This window comes from Sycon ciliatum, chromosome 4 (genome assembly GCF_964019385.1).
Source record: "Sycon ciliatum chromosome 4, ocSycCili1.1, whole genome shotgun sequence".
NCBI classification, from domain to species: Eukaryota; Metazoa; Porifera; class Calcarea; order Leucosolenida; family Sycettidae; genus Sycon; species Sycon ciliatum.
In genome coordinates, this window is record NC_088646.1 from 3,339,618 (window position 1) to 3,357,962 (window position 18,345).

General features: G+C 46.6%; 1 protein-coding gene across 12 annotated transcripts in view; it reads right to left on the reverse strand.

Annotated features, from left to right (window-relative positions):
• Positions 1-18,178, reverse strand: part of LOC135813929 (splicing factor 3B subunit 2-like) — a 44,476-nt gene extending 26,298 nt beyond the window's left edge. Inside the window, exons 1-17 of one of the 12 annotated variants that reach the window (XM_065326962.1) lie at positions 17,900-18,178; positions 17,755-17,805; positions 15,739-15,801; positions 14,271-14,321; positions 10,757-10,813; positions 10,071-10,127; positions 9,189-9,245; positions 6,926-6,982; positions 6,216-6,272; positions 5,615-5,665; positions 4,116-4,172; positions 3,469-3,555; positions 2,841-2,890; positions 2,029-2,107; positions 1,577-1,621; positions 886-954; positions 513-602 (exon numbers count right to left, since the gene is read on the reverse strand). In XM_065326962.1, coding sequence (XP_065183034.1) covers positions 513-602; positions 886-954; positions 1,577-1,621; positions 2,029-2,107; positions 2,841-2,890; positions 3,469-3,555; positions 4,116-4,172; positions 5,615-5,665; positions 6,216-6,272; positions 6,926-6,982; positions 9,189-9,245; positions 10,071-10,127; positions 10,757-10,813; positions 14,271-14,321; positions 15,739-15,801; positions 17,755-17,805; positions 17,900-18,034 — 1,113 coding nt within the window. In that variant the 5' untranslated portion in view covers positions 18,035-18,178. Of the gene's footprint in view, positions 1-512; positions 603-885; positions 955-1,576; positions 1,622-2,028; positions 2,108-2,840; positions 2,891-3,468; positions 3,556-4,115; positions 4,173-5,614; positions 5,666-6,215; positions 6,273-6,925; positions 6,983-9,188; positions 9,246-10,070; positions 10,128-10,756; positions 10,814-14,264; positions 14,322-15,738; positions 15,802-17,754; positions 17,806-17,899 lie in introns of all 12 variants that reach the window. The other 11 variants (XM_065326961.1, XM_065326964.1, XM_065326959.1 and 8 more) reach the window with 11 other exon arrangements.
• Between the last annotated feature and the right edge of the window lie 167 nt (positions 18,179-18,345).

An 18,345-nucleotide genomic window follows, 5' to 3' on the forward strand; every position in this document is an offset into this window, starting at 1 on the left:
ACTCTGTGTGCTCCAGGTCACAGCTCCTGCGCAGAGCAGGCCGACCTGTCTGTCTCTCTCTCACACACTATGTGTGCACCGGGTCACAGCTCCTGCGCAGAGCAGGCCGACCTGTCTTTCTCATGCACGCCAGCTGCTCCGCCCAATATCCCTGATATGCCAACCAGAAAACAATGTGTTCTGAGCCGGGTGCATGCCTGTATGTGGAGAGTGCGTTAACAAATGCATAACAATTGTGAAAAGAAGACGGACAAAATGTTACGAGTTATGAGTTACATTTTGCATAACACTGTGCATACACGAGCATGCGAACCCCAAAACAAGGACGCTTGATTACAAGAGAAAATACAGGTACAACGGAAAGAGCGCGGCCAGTAAGGGTAACTCCAAGAGGCGAGAAGGTATCAGGCTATCAGCAGTGTGGCAGATCACCTGTCATCCAGCCTCCACTGCCACATACTATATCCAAGACAGGCAAGAGAGACACCTAACACGAGGAGTGTGCACTGTACCTGCTTGAGCTGGGCTACTGAGAGTCGAGACTGCTTGCGCAACTGTTTCTTGGATAGGCGAGGCTTACCATCATCATCTTCATCACGGGGCTGGAAAGCAGAAGAGAAGAACAGGATTGGGAACCAACATCACCAATATACACATTAGCCAATGTCCGAATCACCAGTCCAAGGCAATACACATACACATTAGCCTATTTCCCAATCACCAGTCCAAGGCAATACCGTACATTGAGAGCAGCCTGAGAGAAACTGCTTTGGAGTGAGTCAGAATATAAAGATGAAGACGCTAACAAAAATAGAAAGGTGACTGAAGAATAGAATGACATCGTCCATATACAATAGACTCAGATTGCGTAAATGTCGGACATACCTCATCCTCATCTTCCTCTTCCATTTCCTCTGGCGGTGGAATGGCAGCACCAGATTTAGAGCTTGCTTTCTACACACAAAACACAACCAAGAGTGCGCATACATCCAGAACACGTTTCTCACACGCGCCATATCAAGCCTTTGCGTGACCATCTTAGCTTATCCCAATGATGCCTCATGGAAGAAAAATCGGACCTCCGAGTTTCGTGTTTAAAAAAACATTCAGACGATAATACTGACTTTGTCGAGGTGCAAGTCAACAGCTCGTGTTATAGCCGAAAAGTGCATCAAAAGGATGCCATGATGGCACAAAAGAGAGAGAGAGAGAGAGAGAGAGAGAGAGAGAGAGAGAGTGTGAGTGAGAGTGAGAGAGAGAGGGAGAAAAAGAGAGAGAGAGAGAGAAAGAGAGTGTGTGTGTGTGAGAGAGAGAGAGAGAGAGAGAGAGAGAGAGAGAGAGAGAGAGTGAGAGAGAGTGAGAGAGAGTGAGAAAGAAAGAGAGAGAGAGAGAGAGAGAGAGAGAGACAGAGAGAGAGAGAGAGAGAGAGAGAGAGAGAGAGAGAGAGAGAGTGAGAGAGAGAGAGAGAGAGAGAGAGAGAGAGAGAGTGAGAGAGACAGAGAGAGTGAGAGAGAGAGAAAGAGAGAGAGAGAGAGAGAAGGCAGATGAGTTATGAAAATGATGACTGACTACTCACCGGCTCCTCTTCTGCTGCCTCCTCTGCCTTTACTTCTTCAACCAGCTGAATAGGTACATGCACACCAATTTCCCCATACACATGCACATGCACACGCGCACACGTGAACACATACGCACACGCACACACCGGCACACACACAATTGCGCGCACACACACACACACAATTGCGCGCGTGCACACACACACACACACACACACAAATTCACAGTATCCATCCGTGTCACAATCAATGTTTGTACATAGGAATAGAGGTACTAGAAGGGCAATAGAATAGAAGTACATCAATCCAGATAATACCACGACAAAGCAATACTCAAATACATGTACATGCACTTGGAGTAGCAGCTAAAGCAAGGAGCCAGCAAGGCACATGCATACTACAGTGAGTAGGCTGACAATGAGCAGGCTGACAATGAGTAGGCTGACAATGAGACAGGTTGAGAACATACCTTGAAAGCATCAAATATTCTGGAGAACTCTTGGTAGTTCCTGTCACCCGGTGTCAGCTCTGGCATTTCAGCAACATACCTGGGTGCAGGGCATACACGGAAGGAAGAGTGGCAAGTGTTATTGATTTGCTTGGCGTGCAGTCATTTTCATTGCTACAGTCCATTCATAAAAAGATGGGTCCTGGCTCTGGCGAGCTCCCGTATTTGGCGATTTTTCGTGATTTCATCGTACACAGTGCAGTGCTGCGAACTTTGAAATTTGAAAAAGGGTCCAAAAAGGGTGCCTGAACTGGGGTTCGAACCGCAGAATGCACTGTTGCAGGCGGGGTCAAACGGCCTGGATTTTGATGGGTTTTCCCAATTCAGTGCTTTTGGGGCAAAACCTGGCCGAAATCCTATTCTTGCTATGGCTTGCTTTTTGGACAAAAAAACTTCAGAAACATAATTGGAAGAGGATTCCATATGGGATTGCAGAAAAAAATTCTAAAAAAACTCAACGTTTGACCCATTTATGGCCAAAAGCTAGAAGTTCATTTTTTTCTGAATGGACTGTAGTACTACTGACTTCACAGTTCACACCTCAAGCAGGTAGGAGCTATACAATTAGAAAAGACGGATAAACATCTACACACTCTTTGCATGCAGAAGCAAACATGGCTGGCCCAGTGTAACTTTTCATTTAAAAATGAACTCCCACTGCAAATTGCTTGATGGCAGCAAAATTGAACGTATCAAACACAGCCGCTTTGCAAAAGCCAGGAAGAGTTTCAAAGAACAACACAATGAGACCTATGGTCTTAAAAAGAACTTACTCGATTTCAACATCCTCGTCGATGCTGTTTGTATCTACTGATTTAGAGTTCTGAACAGAGAAAGATCACATGAAGCGGACACAAGAGACAGTAGCAAGAGTCAGCAAAGAGAAGGTGAAAACTGAAAAGCGTATAACTGGCTAACGCTGCATTGATACTCGTCGCTGGCATCACACAAAAGTCTACACAGATCAGGAGGCGAGGTAAACGCATGGCATCATACCATTGCCTCCAGAGCACCTTGAAATGAAAAGCAAGGTTGTACAATGGGGGCTAGAAATCGCGACTGGTCCCAAGTGCAGCATGCCCATTTGAAGGGGGGGGGGGGTCATTAGCTCGTCTATGTATAGTGCCAAGCGGCACGCGGGTCGGATTTCTCTGGCTGTGACTGCGGCACAGCGCGGGCGTTGGGTTTCTCTGACCATGATTGCAGCACAGTGCGGGGGTTGGGTTTCTTTGGCTGTAGCGGTAGTTATCAGTCGCCAGCCTCTCCTCCTGCACCACTACGGTCTACAGTTGTAAGCAGGATGAAGGTAAGTGCATTGAGCATTGTACGGTTCATGTTTCCATCCTCCAGCTGCGATCGCAATACACTTATCAAAGCTACCCAAACTCCTATGTACCATACCTGCTGGTTAGCAAAGTTAGGGTGCTTTCTCCGGCGCTTCTTTTTCTTCTTCTTTTTCTCATCCTGGGAATCTTGCGGAGGAGAGCCCTGCATGAACCACCCACATGAGTGGACAGGAACAAAGTTGGCCAGACTAAAAGGAACGGCATCAGAATTTTAACAATGATGATACCAATGGCAACGCCAGCAGCAGCACCAAAAGTATAGTAGAACAAAGGTGTAAAGGCGAGTTGTCTAACGTTGGTGCCGTAGATGCCTTTCTACATGGACTGACAACATGAAAACTGAACACGCGGTGTCCAAACTTGCAACCAGTTGTTTTGCAATCAACTGACAGACTAATACAAAAATTCTAAAAAGAACTGTCGAAGCATGCTATAATGTATACCGGTAATGTGCTCTGTACTTTGAGTAGATCACTTGCTCAGAAACTGTCCACTCCGTGAATGTTGTTGCTACTCTGAGTTCACAGTAAACCAACTGGTAAACTAGCCAAGCAAGAAAAGGCAGTGCAATTCAGGATTCTGTGAGCAGTCAGTAAATTGTTTGACATCGAGCTATATCACTTGTAGATGCACAGGCAATTACTTTGGGAGTATAGGAGGCCGGATTGTCCCATTACCATACACAGAAGCCAACATACTCACATTTACAGGTCTCAAAGTATCCTCTGCTACCTTTGAAGGTTCTTCCTCGACTGTCATCTGAAATACATAATCACCGAAACATGAAAAAGTTTAGAACACAGAGTCCCTTGGACTCCAAGATGTGGCATTTGGAACAATCATCTACATTCCGCCGTAAAGTTACCTGCGGACTGACACAGGCAGAAATGGTGCACTCTGTGAATATTGCTGCTACTCTGATCGAGTTCATAGTAAACCAAATGATAAACTAGGTTAGTAAGTAAAGGCAGTGTAATTCAGGATTTTGTTAGCTGCAAATATGTTGCTTGACATTGGGCCATAACACTCGTACATACACGGGCAATTACTGTAAAAGCCATATATATATAATGAAGTGCTAACTCTAACGAGTTAACGAGGAGAAATCTGTCGTTAAAATGGAAATCGTTATACAGAAATCGATACATATACCGTAAAGTCCGGTGCAAACGCCCACCCCATTTTTGCAAGATCTGCTGGCCTGTACACACTGACCCCATGCACTGTCACCTCTACTGTACGAAAGTGTGTCTCATACCGTAGCGGGAAGAGCGCTTTGCTAGGGTAAACTATGTCCACTTTCCTGGTTTCAAAATCTCTTTGGGCACTAGCTACGAGCTAGCTCGTAGTGATTTTATGATGATGGTTGCTGTATTTCGCAAATCCAAATGGGAGTTTCTTCCGAATAACAAGGTAGCAAAGAACAGAGTACTACAGGAACCAAATACACTTCTGATCATTTCCAAATCACGCAACGCTCAAAGGCAAGGGTTTTTCTCGAGCACTTCAGAGTTTTCAACAAGTTAGCAGCGACTTTGTAGGTGTAGCTTGTACTAGCTTCTGTGACATACCCCCCCCCCCCCCCCCCCCCCCCTGTTCGACTTGCAACTGCAATACTGCGAGCGGTCAAGTCGTTGAATGACGAACCGTCAGAACAATCACTGTTCCGTCCTGCAAATGCCACATTGTGGCACTGCAGAAATTTCATGAAAAACAGATGGATTCTACGGCATTACTACGTGGAGAGCGACCTACCAGTCCCACAAAGACGACTCATTTATCGAATGAAAGGAAATCTTGACAGAAGTTTTTCTTTGCAGCAAGATGATGACAATCGCTTTTGCAGAGCCTCCTGGTAAGACATAGGCAGTTTGTAGGCATTACAGCCGTTTTCGTACGCATTCGACCTTCATGCCAGTTTTTCTACAACTATATTGACCTGAAAAAGACGAAAATAGTATGGACTCGCTGGGGTGCGCGTTTGCAGCGAAGTGGGCGTTTGCAGCGGACTTTACGGTACTGTCCTATTGAGCGTTGAGAATGAGTGAGAATCGTTACCTTTGGTACACGTAAACTAGTCAATTTTGGGAAATCGTCATATGCGCCTCGTTAGAATAATGGCTTTTACAGTACTTTAGGAGCATGCACGTGTTGCGAGGTCGGATTACCCCATTACCACACACAGAAACCATCACACTTACAGGTTTCACAGTATCCTCTGCTACCTTTGAAGGTTCTTCCTCAACTGGTATCTGAAACATAAAAATCATCGAAACATGAATAGTTTAGAAAATTGACTCTCTTGGACTCCAAGATGTGGCAGTTGTAACAATCATCTACAGCAGGGCATCAATTATCCAAACCCTCCGGGCCAGATACTGTTCAGAAGGGATTTGGATAAGGGAATGTTCGCATAATGAAAGAGTCATAGATATATGTGCAGTATAGAGCTCATATGTGCATGGGATACATCAAATCGTGCTATATTTAGTGCTTTCCCATTAAACTCCCAAACCCAACGCACAGGCTCTTATGGACACTGATTGTTACTCACCCATCAGCCAATGCACTATTCAATTATGGTATGGAATCGGATGTATCTGTACACATCGGATCACGAAGCCATCTACTTGTACATATCCTACACACCTGCGGCTTTCTTTACTACAATGTATCATTGATCTTTGCCCCCCTCCCCCGCCATGCTGTGTTACTTCTCAACCAGCCTTTTAAGACTGTTTGATGCAGCATTATGAACGCAAAAAGAGGCAAAAGGTGACCTGCAGAAACCACCATACTCACACTTACAGGTCTCAAAGTATCCTCTGCTGCCTTTGAAGGTTCTTCCTCGACTGCCATCTGAAATACATAATCACCGAAACATGAAAACGTTTAGAACACAGAGTCCCTTGGACTCCCAAGATGTGGCATTTGGAACAATCATCTACATTCCGCCGTAAAGCCATCTGCGAACCGGCAGAGCCAGAAGTGGTGCACTCTGTGAACACCGTAATGTCGCGTATAAAAGCCGTGCTTATTCCTGTAGAAGCCGATATCAGTGCTAGGCTTCTATTCAAAGCACGTATCTCTATGCATGTCAGTACTAAAACCAGGCGTATGCGCTGACAGTGTATCTTCAAAATCAGGCTTGTATTCAAAACAGGCGTCTATACGAGACAGGCCTTTATACAAGACACTACAGTATTACTCCTACTCTGAGTTCATAGTAAACCGAGTGGCAAACTAGGCAAGTAAAGGCAGTGTAATGCAGGATTCCGTGAGCCATAAATACAAATGTATGTTAATAGTTACTTAACACACCAATTCATATGCACACATCTACACTGTAACACAACATTGGAAGCATTGAGTTGTGGGGATAGGAGTGGTTTGTCAATCGCTGTTTGCCAGGTTTGCAGTGAGTCCTATTTTACTGGCAGCAGGGTGAGTGACCGACACGGGTAATTGCTTTAGGAGCATACATGTGCTGCGACAGAAACCACAATACTCACACTTACAGGTTTCACAGTATCCTCTGCTACCTTTGAAGGTTCTTCCTCAACTGGCATCTGGAATATTTAATCAGCAAAATATGAACACAGAGTTTCTTGGACTCACAGGGGCGTCGGAAGGCATTTTAGTGTGGTACGGTCAGCCATCTGAAAGCACAATTTACTCGTGGGGGAGGGATGGCTGAGCCGAAAATTTTGGAAATTTAGAGCCCAAATCAGTGCATTTTATTGATTTACGGGGTACTTTGGGCAAATAGTGGTACGGTCAATACCGTAGTGACTGTACCGTGTGCGACGCCCCAGACTCAAGGTGTGGCATTTGGAACAACCATCTACATTCCAATGTAAACCCATCTGGGAAGCGACACAACCTTGGGGAGCGGATCAATGGTGCGTTATGGTAATGGCCAAGATGCAGTGGTAGCAACTGAAATCTGACCACTGGACTTTTACGTAACAATGCCGAGGAGCTAAATCTAATCATAACGAGCAGTGTGCATGTCCCGACGCGGCAGTACAGCAGTTTTAGGTATATCATTAACCCGACTGCTGCATGGACGATAAGTGCTGCGAAAAGTGATCATGCACCCTGGCCTGAGTAGCTCACTTGGCTAATCGAAAGTCTGCCGACCTGGGCCACGTTATGTTGCTAGTACATGCACAACCCCAGTCACAGAGCACAAGTTGGTTGAGTTTGGCCGTCAGGAGGCCAGCGCAAGATATCCGGGGCGCGGGTCTGATTCCAGTGAGGGGCAATGTGGTACCCCGCTGCACAAGGGTAGCGTGATACCCTACGCCAACGTGCGCGCTGCATGAGTAGCGTGATACTCGCTGAGCGCTTTTGCTGTTGCATAGCAACGCGTTTCTGTCTTTCCTGGGCCCTTCACTGCATGTTGGGTGGCCCTGCGCATGACTGCACGTTGTCATAGCAACCTTGGAAATCTCAAGCCGGTTACCAACAAGCTAGGAATCAGACCAAGCCGTCGAATACCCCCGCCGGCCACCGGCGCTTCATTGCAATGGAATGAATATTTGTCAAGGATAGTGAGTTAGGACAGATCAAAATACATGATTGTACATGTAGCTTGGAGTACCATCATGCTGAGTGGCACTCATTGTGAGACATAGGATAGTGTAGAGCGATAATAAATTCCAGGAGGTGTGGGTGGGAGGGAGAAATTGCAAAACAGTTGGATGCAAGCAGCAGCACAGCTAGCAAGAGAAAGAAGCCTTGGATGGGTTTGTTCCTGTTTTTGATGGCTGTGGCCATCCGTTGGCCCAACGGTCTCGTGTGAGTACGGCGTTTGTTTGTGCTGCCAGCTCGGGCCCGGTGCGCGAGTGAAACCGAACTTTGAAAAAGGCTTTCGCTCTTTAGTGCTATTGACTGGCTTTTCATACGATGCCTATTGATGTCCAGAGACATGCTGTCTAGCCTTCCCCTGGTACGCATTCACGGGGCTTTGTTGAAGTTTGTACCGTGAACTGCCAAAGGGAATTGTTTGAATGGTGCTGGGGCGAGTGCGACATTACGGCGTCCCTGCAGCCGGCCTAATCGCGTTTGTTGCCACAACCGATTTTATCAATATCATTTAGTTCAACCCATTTCATTCAACATCTACCTCTCCTCTGATGAGTTCCCAACATCATAATGGAACGAAACAAGGCTTGTCGATGTTGTTGGAGCATCAGCAGCACTTCTAGCTGTTGTGGAGTGTGACTGGTGCAGTGTCCGTGCTGGTGTCTGCAAGCGTCGTCTGGTCTCGTCTGGTCAAAAGAAAAATCTACCACAACTATTTGACGGACCTAGTGAAGATGGCATCACCAAATTAGTTTTAGGTATGTAGTATGCACGCATGCACTGTCCATGCCTTGAGGTTGGCATGGTTCGCATGCTATGTTGGTGTAGTGCCACTGTGCCAGCACACCGCTCCTGGGGTCGGATTTCACTAGTCGCCACTGTACTACTAGTTGCACAACACACCTGATTAGTAGTGATTACCACAAAGTACCATTGATTCCCCCCCCCCCCCCCTCTTTAATGCCGTGTTTCATGCAGTATGATGAACAATGCAAACAAAAGGGGCGAAAGGTGAGACTAGCCATACTGGATTGTGCACAATTGAATCTACCAGTACATGTACTTCGAAGTATCACACTTGACTGTGTATCGTGGTACATACTACACTGATGGCACTTCAAAGATAATTATAGAATTGACATGGGACCGATATTAGAAAGAACACACAGAAACCGCCATACTCACACTTGCAGGTTTCACAGTATCCTCTGCTGCCTTTGAAGGTTCTTCCTCAACTGGCATCTGAAATATATAGAATCACCGAAACATGAATAGTTAGCACACAGAGTCTCTTGGACTCCCAAGATGTGGCAGTTGAAATAACCATCTACATTCCACCATAAAGGCATCTGGGAAGCGACACAGCCAGAAACTGTCCACCCCGTGAATATTGCTGCTACTCTGAGTTCATAGTTAAGTAAATCAAATTTAATGGCAAACTAGATACAAGCTAGAGTCCATAATCGCCAGGCCAGAGTGCCCAACTGGGATGGGGTTGCGGGACGGCGTAATCCGTGATGTACGTCATTTTTTGGGTCGGACTTGCGTCATTCCGTCGACGCGGTCCGCCACGGAAATACTTCCCCTACTCATGATGTCACACTATGACGTGCAACACGGATTTCGCCATCCCAGATCTGATCAGTGAAGTTGCACACTCCGGGGGATCATGGAGTCTTGTAACAAGTAAAGGCAGTGTAAATACAAAAATGAAGAGCCGAGATGCAAAACCCGATAAGCGTCAAATCTGAGAAATCTGATTTTCAGCTCAGTGTGATCAAAAGGTTAGGGGCAGCAACAGGCACAATTTCACATTCAAAATCTGACAAAAAAAACATTTCAAAACTGGAACCCAAATAAGGATTTAGATACAAACCGCACATAAAATGAACCCTTTCTTGGCCATCCTAAAAGTGATGAAATGGATTTATCAGGGTTTGCATTCCAGCTCTTCAAATGTACGTCTGCAATGGGCCCTATTACATACATGGCCAATTACTTTAGGAGCATGCACGTGTTGCGAGGCCGGATTACCCCATTACCATACACAGAAACCACAATACTCACACTTACAGGTTTCACAGTATCCTCTGCTACCTTTGAAGGTTCTTCCTCAACTGGCATCTGGAATATTTAATCAGCACGCAAAGAGACGAAGCCAGTTGCAAACCTGATCTGACTGCAAAATCCCCACGACGCAGCTCACCAGATCAAGGTGTGGGTCCTCTGCACTCAGTAGAGTCAAGTCGAGCGAGCTGCAACTCCCGGTGCCGAAAGGTGGGCTCACGCCCCGACATGGCTACTTCCCCTGGTCTAACCCCCAAGGCGAACATTTAATGATAGTAGCCGACTGGCCGAAATAAAATAAAAAAATTAAAATATAAATTAAAAAAACCTGATGAGGCCGTTCGCACCATTACTTCTCAATTCAGTACATGGTGACAATGTGACAAAGCACAACGATGTCAATTTATACAGCATATTGGCGATAACATGGTGATGAAACGTACACAGCCTGAATGATAGTGTGAGTTGCGCCAAAGTCGGCGAGTATAATTAATGAGCAACGCAAAAAAAAAAGGGGCGGACGGTGAGACTAGCCATGCTGGATTACGCACAATCGAATCTGCCAGTGCATGTATCACACTTGACTGTGTAGCGTGGTACATGCAGATGCCACTTCAAAGAATCACAGATATAACATTGACATAGGACCGATATCAGAGAGGACACACAGAAACCACCATACTCACACTTGCAGGTTTCACAGTATCCTCTGGTTTCTTTGAAGGTTCTTCCTCAACTGGCATCTGAAACACGAAAAATCACCAAAACCAGGCAGAATCAGCGGAGGGCGTTCCGGTTGGTTGCAACTCTTGAGTGTTCATGCCGCTAGGCAATCATCAGATAACTGATACTGGGGATCTACCCAGCAGTATGCTTATGAACACATACTGTAAATCAACAATTTTGGCCGGTGAGAAACTTTGGCCGATCTCGAAATGAAGCTTTTGGCCGTCATTTAACTTTGGCCGATTGGGGTTTTCAAAAAAGAAATCAATTGGTATTTGTTGCTCTCACATGCAGCCATGGCTCAATAACGCATCATTTGCCTCTATGACAAATTTTGGCCTGCAATTTACTTTGGCCGGTTGGTACCCAGCGGCGAAATCAGCGAAATTAAATCGCCAGCAAAATTGGTTGATTTACAGTAGGGTCACACTGTGACATGCATAAACAAGGTTAGCGCTAGGTGCAGGTGGGCGCGAAGTCTGGTAGTGCCAGGTATTAGAAGAAAGCTAGAGAGGGCCGAGGTGCTGGGAGAGACAACAGGCGAGTGGAAGTGTCAGGAGGATGGCAGGCAACAGGCGAGTGTGAACATTAGGGGGTCTTTCGGTGACGGGCGGGCGTGAGCAGAGTGGTATAGTCAACAACAGGGAGTTGCAATATTGGTATATTGGGATGCTCAGGCAAAGTGCAGTACAGTACTGGATTAGTTCATTTAAATATAAATTATAATAGGTGTGAAATTTGCGAGAAAAAACTTATTCTCATGCCTGCATTTTGATCGCTTGTTGAGCAGGAGCTTCTTCGGTTTCGTCAGGATGTGGAATTTGTCTGCTATACATAGGTTGGATTTCTTTGACTCGCATCTGTACAACCAGCTCTTCTCCCGGACCTTCCATGTACCGTAAAGTACTGCCAGAGCGCCCCAGCTTGATTATACAGCCATTGAAAGGAGAATCGTATGGCAGAGTGCAACGAAGTTTGTACAGCGTGAGAACCTAAGTGTACTAAGGTCAAACTTAGCAGGTTTTTGTGTGGAGCTCGTGTTCGTTCGAAGGTACGGGTTGATTGCACCACGTGCAATATGTGTACAAGGCTCGTGTTGTATGACCTACAGACAGGTGACTCCACAAAACGACCACGAAAAGACGAGATGGTGGGGCGCTCTCGCGGTACTTTACGGTAATAGTTAACGGCTTTCCTTCGCCCTTCACCTAATGACCGGAACCTGAATAGTTTAGAACACGGAGTCTCTTGAACTCCGAGATGTGGCAGTTGGAAGTTGTCATATACATTCCAATGCAGAGACGTCGGACACGCTACGGTCACTACGGTATTGACCGTACCACTAGCTCTTTGTCCCAACGTACGGGAAATTTTTCAGAGGAGCCACCCCAACCCCACGAGTAAACTGTACTTCAGGTGGCTGACCGTACCACACTAAAATACCTTCCGACCGCCCCTGCAATGAAAACCCACCTGGGAAGCGACACAGCCTTGGGGAGCGGATCAATGGTGCTTGACGGTAATGGGCAAGATACAGTGATGGCAATTGAAACCCCACCCCTGGACGTTCAGGGCTCACAGTAGGCATGCAGGATCGACAAAAGCGTCGTGCGAGGGCGGGTTTGGTGCACGTGAGTCGCGTGACCCCGGGAGAGTACCGATCGTGTACATCCCACGCATCCAAAACAGAACAGAAAAGAGAAAGAACCAGAGTTGTACTTGTAGCCTGTTCTCGTAGTTTTAGAGCCGATGTTCGCGATATTTTGGAGGAGAAGGCGAAACGCATCCTGTGCTAGTCCCAGTAAAAACAACATGCCATGTTCGACCAAAAGCTGATGCTACAATGAGCGATCGTGTTGATTCCACAGGTAAGAAGACAAACAAACGAGTCAGAGCTCGCCAGGCAGGTAACGCCAAGCACATGATGATACCACACGGAGCTGGTGATCGAATGGAGGTGAACGGGACCAGCAAATCCACCGGGCATTTGTCGAGGGCCACTGAAGACCAGGTTTCCCAGGGTGCCAGTTCCTCCATGATGGCGAAATGCGCTGCCACAAGAACTCCAGCGAGAATGAAAGCACAGCAACCAACGCCGCGGGCGAACTGAGGAGAGAACATTGAACAATCTGTGCACAACGATTTTCTCTTCGACGGCACGCGTTGCTGTTCTGCTGCATGCATGCGTTTTTCTTGTTGTTTGATCTTCACACATTTTCGCACAAGCGGTTGCGCGCCGCTGGGACTCGGGGTTACTAAAATCAGTACAGAGCATCTCCCCCTTGGTCGATTTGGACAATCTATGGCTCAAACTTTTCAGGAGACCCTGGCAAAGAAATTTACCGAGACGTTTTTGGATACTCCTTTCGAATGCTGTACTATATCTCACGAAGTTTACGCATATGCTCTGGCATACCCGTGTGAGTAATGAAAATTTGTTTCGGTAAATCTTTTGGAACACCTGTCATCTGTGCCTGGGCCAAGTCCCAGCTTCGTAGAACCTGGCTGAAGTGCTGCTAACTCCTTCAAACACCCCCTACTTCGAGCAAAAATGCGACAAAATGCTGACTGCTGATTGGCCAAGCTGGCATTTTGGAGCACGTGCATCGCCCCCATCTAATCGATGCTTTTCTACGCAACTGTGAGCCCTGACGTTAACGTATCAATGCTGAGGAGTTAAAGCTAATCATAGTGAGTAGTGTGCATGTCCCTGGCACGCCAGCAAAGTGTGATGATCCATTTCATGGTGTTAACTTTCTGATCTGGCGTCTGCACATGTACTACTGCAGTCGTGTGTACCGTTGTACCGTTGTACCGTTGTACTGTAAACCTCCCCACGTTTGTGGTGCAACTGCAAGATACAGTGTGCGTACAGCACAGCAGTTGTAGATATGTGCGCATGCACTGTCCATGCCTTGAGGTTGGCATGGTAGCATGCTATGTTGGTGTAGTGCCACTGTGCCAGCACACCGCTCCTGGGGTCGGATTTCACTAGTCGCCACTGTAGTTGCACAACACGCCTGATTAGTAGTGACTACCACAAAGTAAAGTACCATTGATTTCACCCCCACCCCTTTCATGCCGTGTCCTGATCAAGACGGTTCAGTGCAGCATGATGTACGACACAAAAAAAGAGGTGAAAGGTCGGATTAGCCATGGATGTGTGCGCAATTGCATCTATCGCATTTCACCGGGTTTAAGTCGACCCCGGTAACCGGTTCAATATCAACATGATCAATAGCGGTTTAACCCCGGCTGTTAGTCAACTACTCCTTTCCACCCTTTTTAATTCGGTTTCAAGGTCATAAGAGGTCGACTTATAAGTTACAACCGGACAAATACGGTACCAGCACATGCATCACACTTGACCTGCGTATTGGGGTGCATACTACACTGATGCTACTTCAAAGATATAGAACTGACATGGGACCGGTATTAGAGAGGACATGTAGAAACCACCATACTCACACTTACAGGTGTCGCAGTATCCTCTGCTGCCTTTGGAGGTTCTTCCTCAACAGTCATCTGAAATACATAATCACCAAAAATAGTATAGCACAAGGGGGCCATTGGAGTCCAAGATTTGGCAGTTGAAGTAAAAATCTAAATTTCGTTGTACAACCATCTGGGATCAGCATTGCTTCACAGCAACGGCGAAGATAAGTTAGATACCCATGCATTCCACACACAGGCTACTTTCAATTACCACAAAAGTATCACTGGTCTGCCCCCCCCCCCCCCACACACACACACACACTGCTTCGTTTCCCAGCTAGCTTTGAACAGCAGGGGAGTGGGGGGGGGGGGGGGGTTGATCAAGCACCAGGAAGGACGTACTAGACCAATATACCTTCTTACAAACACGTGCCTGGCATACCGCATTTTGCATATTATGCAGGCCCGCCGGAACCGGTCCGGTTGGTCAGGTTATTACCGGACCAACTTTTTGGCCACCAACACATGTTTCCTAATGTGGAGGGCATACACGTATGTACCCGCCATATCATCACTAAGGCAATGTATGAAAGGCCATGACACTACCGGACCAATCAAAAACTGCTTCCGGCGGTCCTGTTACGAGTATTTTTTATATACAGTCAATGTACTGTTGCATACTCCAACTGTGGCCCGCGATACTATTAGTGACTGTGCTCTTATTGTTTCAAACAACACTTGCCCGCGTCACTATTGGTCCTACTGGATACCGTGGTATAATAGGGAGACCCAGGGCCGGCGGAACCGCTGCGGTTGGTCCGGCCATGGCCGGACCAACTTTTCGGCCACCGACGATATTTTTAGGACGCAGTAACGTCATGTTGTGAACTTGTGATCATCGATTGTACATGTACGTGTACTTGCGATCTCGCTCTGATCTTGCCGTGCACGCGTGCGCGCTTGAGGGCTAGCTGTGGCCTGTGGGCCGGTGCGCGAGTCGCGCGACCTGAAAGCACGTGCCATGATGAATTCTACATTGTAATTTGTAGTACTTGAGGGTTTTCGTCGAGTGCTTCAGATTCTTGTACTGAACGAAGTAGTTTTTCAAATTTGTCTCACTGTTTGGTCAGCTTAGCCTCAGTGCATGCTTAACAGCTATGGCTTCTTCCAGCGAAGTATGTGTGCCAGAAGTGCCAGTCCACCCAACGACTTCCTTTGCGTTTCCTCGGCGGGAATTTGGGAAAAAGACAGTGGTGAAGCGCTCTTGTCGGGCGTCATATTTCTCTGTGGGCATGGCCGGACCAATCAACAATTGCTTCCGCCGGGCCTGAGACCGGGGCTTTCATTAGAGAAAATCCGGTAGAGTGATGTCACTTCAGAGATACATGTACATGATTGTACTAGTAAGACAAAATTGACAAAATTGACAGGGGAACAATATCAGAGAGAGGGGGTGGATCAGCAGTACTTTACGGCCATTGCCAACTTCACATGATGTAGCACTTACAGGCTCATCGGTAGCTTCTTCCGCTTGCCTTTCTGGCTGCTCTTGGCCTTCTGCAACAGCCACCTACACAAAAGTACATGATTACAGTTATAAAACCTATTACAGTAAAACCTGTAACTAACGACCACCGTGACTAGCGACCGGCCTGGTACTACCGACCACTTCGTCAGGCACGGACGGTCTCACATTCAAAATGCACTGTGACTAGCGACTACCTGCTGAACGTGACCAGCGACCGCCTTTTCTTGTCCCAATGTCGAATTTTGACCCGTAACTAGCGACCGCGATGTAGGAAATCAAACATTGCTCGAAGCTCCTTCTCGAAATGTTGATGATTTTCCATGGTCCTGAAAGGACTGTTTCGATACTACAGCTGGACAAATGAACGCAGTCTCATTTTGACTGTGGAATCAGTGTGGACTGCACTACACCTGTCATAATTTTAAGTGCTGTCAAGAACAAACATGATAGGAAACGTCTTGGAGAGCGCTCCAAAGCGCTCTTTGATCGATGTTACTACTCGAAGGAGAAACTAAGACTGAGCAGCTCTCTGTCGAAGTGCAATCACACAGCTCAGTCACCAGGTCACACTGAGTCCACAGAAGTCAGAGAAGTATCCGGCAAAGAAGCACTGTCCTGCATCTCAACATTGCAACAGTTTACGTTGCAGCGTGGCTTGTCTACCATGGCAATGGATGTAGAGAAACTTGGTGCCTTCATGAACAAACTTGAAGCCCAGCGCAAAGAGAAGCTTCAACATGGAACTATTGACTCCTGGCTTCAGAAGTAGGAGCTGAATTTAATGTCTGCAATAAAACTTGATTTTCTCTCTCTCCAAGTGTTGTATGATCAGAAAGAAGAATGTCAGTGCGCAAGTGGTGGGGGATTGTATTGTCTGCATTTTGACATACATATCATATAATGGGATCCATATATGGTCACGCGGTACAAACCTCTAACTAAAGACCACCTGCCACTAAAGACCACTTTTCCGGGCACCAAGGGGTGGTCGTTAGTTACAGGTTTTACTGTATAAAGAGTTGAAACAATCTGACCGAGAATGTGTTACCCTGCTCATCAGAAACTGGCTGTAGGAATATTGCAGTAGACATACGATTTGTACGCACCTCTACAATTGTGCATGTAGAAAACATGTATAATAAGGAGTATGCCAGTTGAAGACCGGTTTGTGCCCGGCATTCTTCTGCGAATTGGCTTCCCTCAGTACCGACTTTTTCGTCGCCGAAGTCCATCCGGAATAAGTCCGATTTCCGGGACACAATGGCCATTCGGTATGGTATGATTTTGGACAGACTACCCAGCGTGTGTGTCTGCGGACAGGCTATCGACATCAACCACACCCTGACATCCCCGGCAGGCAGGTATCCAATAGCTCGCCACAACGAGATCCGAAACATTTTTTCCAATGTCATCAGAGAGGTCATTTCTGATGTTGAAATCGAGCAGCTACTGTTGCCGTACGAGGGTGAGGCACTGCCCTATCGTACTGCTAACTGGTCCATGGAAGCTCGCCTGGACATCCGGGTGCGGGGCTTCTGAACGCGGCAGCATGATGCCTTTCTGATGTTCAGGGTAACACACCCGAAGGCAACCCTGCTATGCGCACGTACGTTCTGCGCCAAGTGAAGACCCATCTCTATCATGCTACTGTTTTTGTGTTCAATTGATTATCGAACTTATTCTTTTTTTTTTAAGTTTATTTCTGATTTCTGTCTGCCACTGTGCATATCGTGATAATTATTTATTATAATTTATACTACGATGACTTATATCCATTTGCTCATACAAGCGGCTTTTCATCATAATAACATGTACATGTACATGTATTATTTAGGGGAATGGAATGGCAACGCTACTAGCATGCGTGGCGGATAGCCATATAAGCACATGAACTTGATTTCCAGAATGTGTCCCAAATGAAAGATTTACACAATTTGCATATTCAATTTCGAAAAGAAAAATTTGTTTATCAGAAGCAAGGCGGAGCACACTTACTGGCTGAGCACTTCCATCTTTAGGCAGCCCTTCGCGTTCTTTGATGATAGCCTGAAGTGATCATTACAGTTGAATTCGAAGAAGAAAATCAAATCCCTAACTGAGAATATTTTTCAAGGACGTTGAGGTGCTTGATGCAACCTACATCATAGAGGCGATCACTGAGAACAGCTTTGACTCCTTTCTGTGGCAGACGCCGAGCTGATAATTCGACTTTCAGGTCATTGACTTTGAGGCTTGAGAGCGGTCGCCCATCGTCCAAGACGAGCGAGTCTGCCATGGCTCCCAAAATAGTTTCTGATAATTTCAGCTCTCTCTTTTCGCGTTTCGACCATGTCAACAAACGAACGCATATTGCGGTTTATGATTTCGCCTTGATCTTGACACGTGCCCGGTGCGCGGTGTACACGATCGATCATGCTTGCGATTTTTCCGGTTTGGCTAGCTGACCTAAAATCTGAATCCGGAATGAGTAAAACAAAACTCATCTGATATTGGGGCGCGTATGACGTGTACGTGTGATGATTATGAGTCACTGATATGACGTCGACTGATGCATGATGATGATGCATCGATGAAGCCAGCACAAAA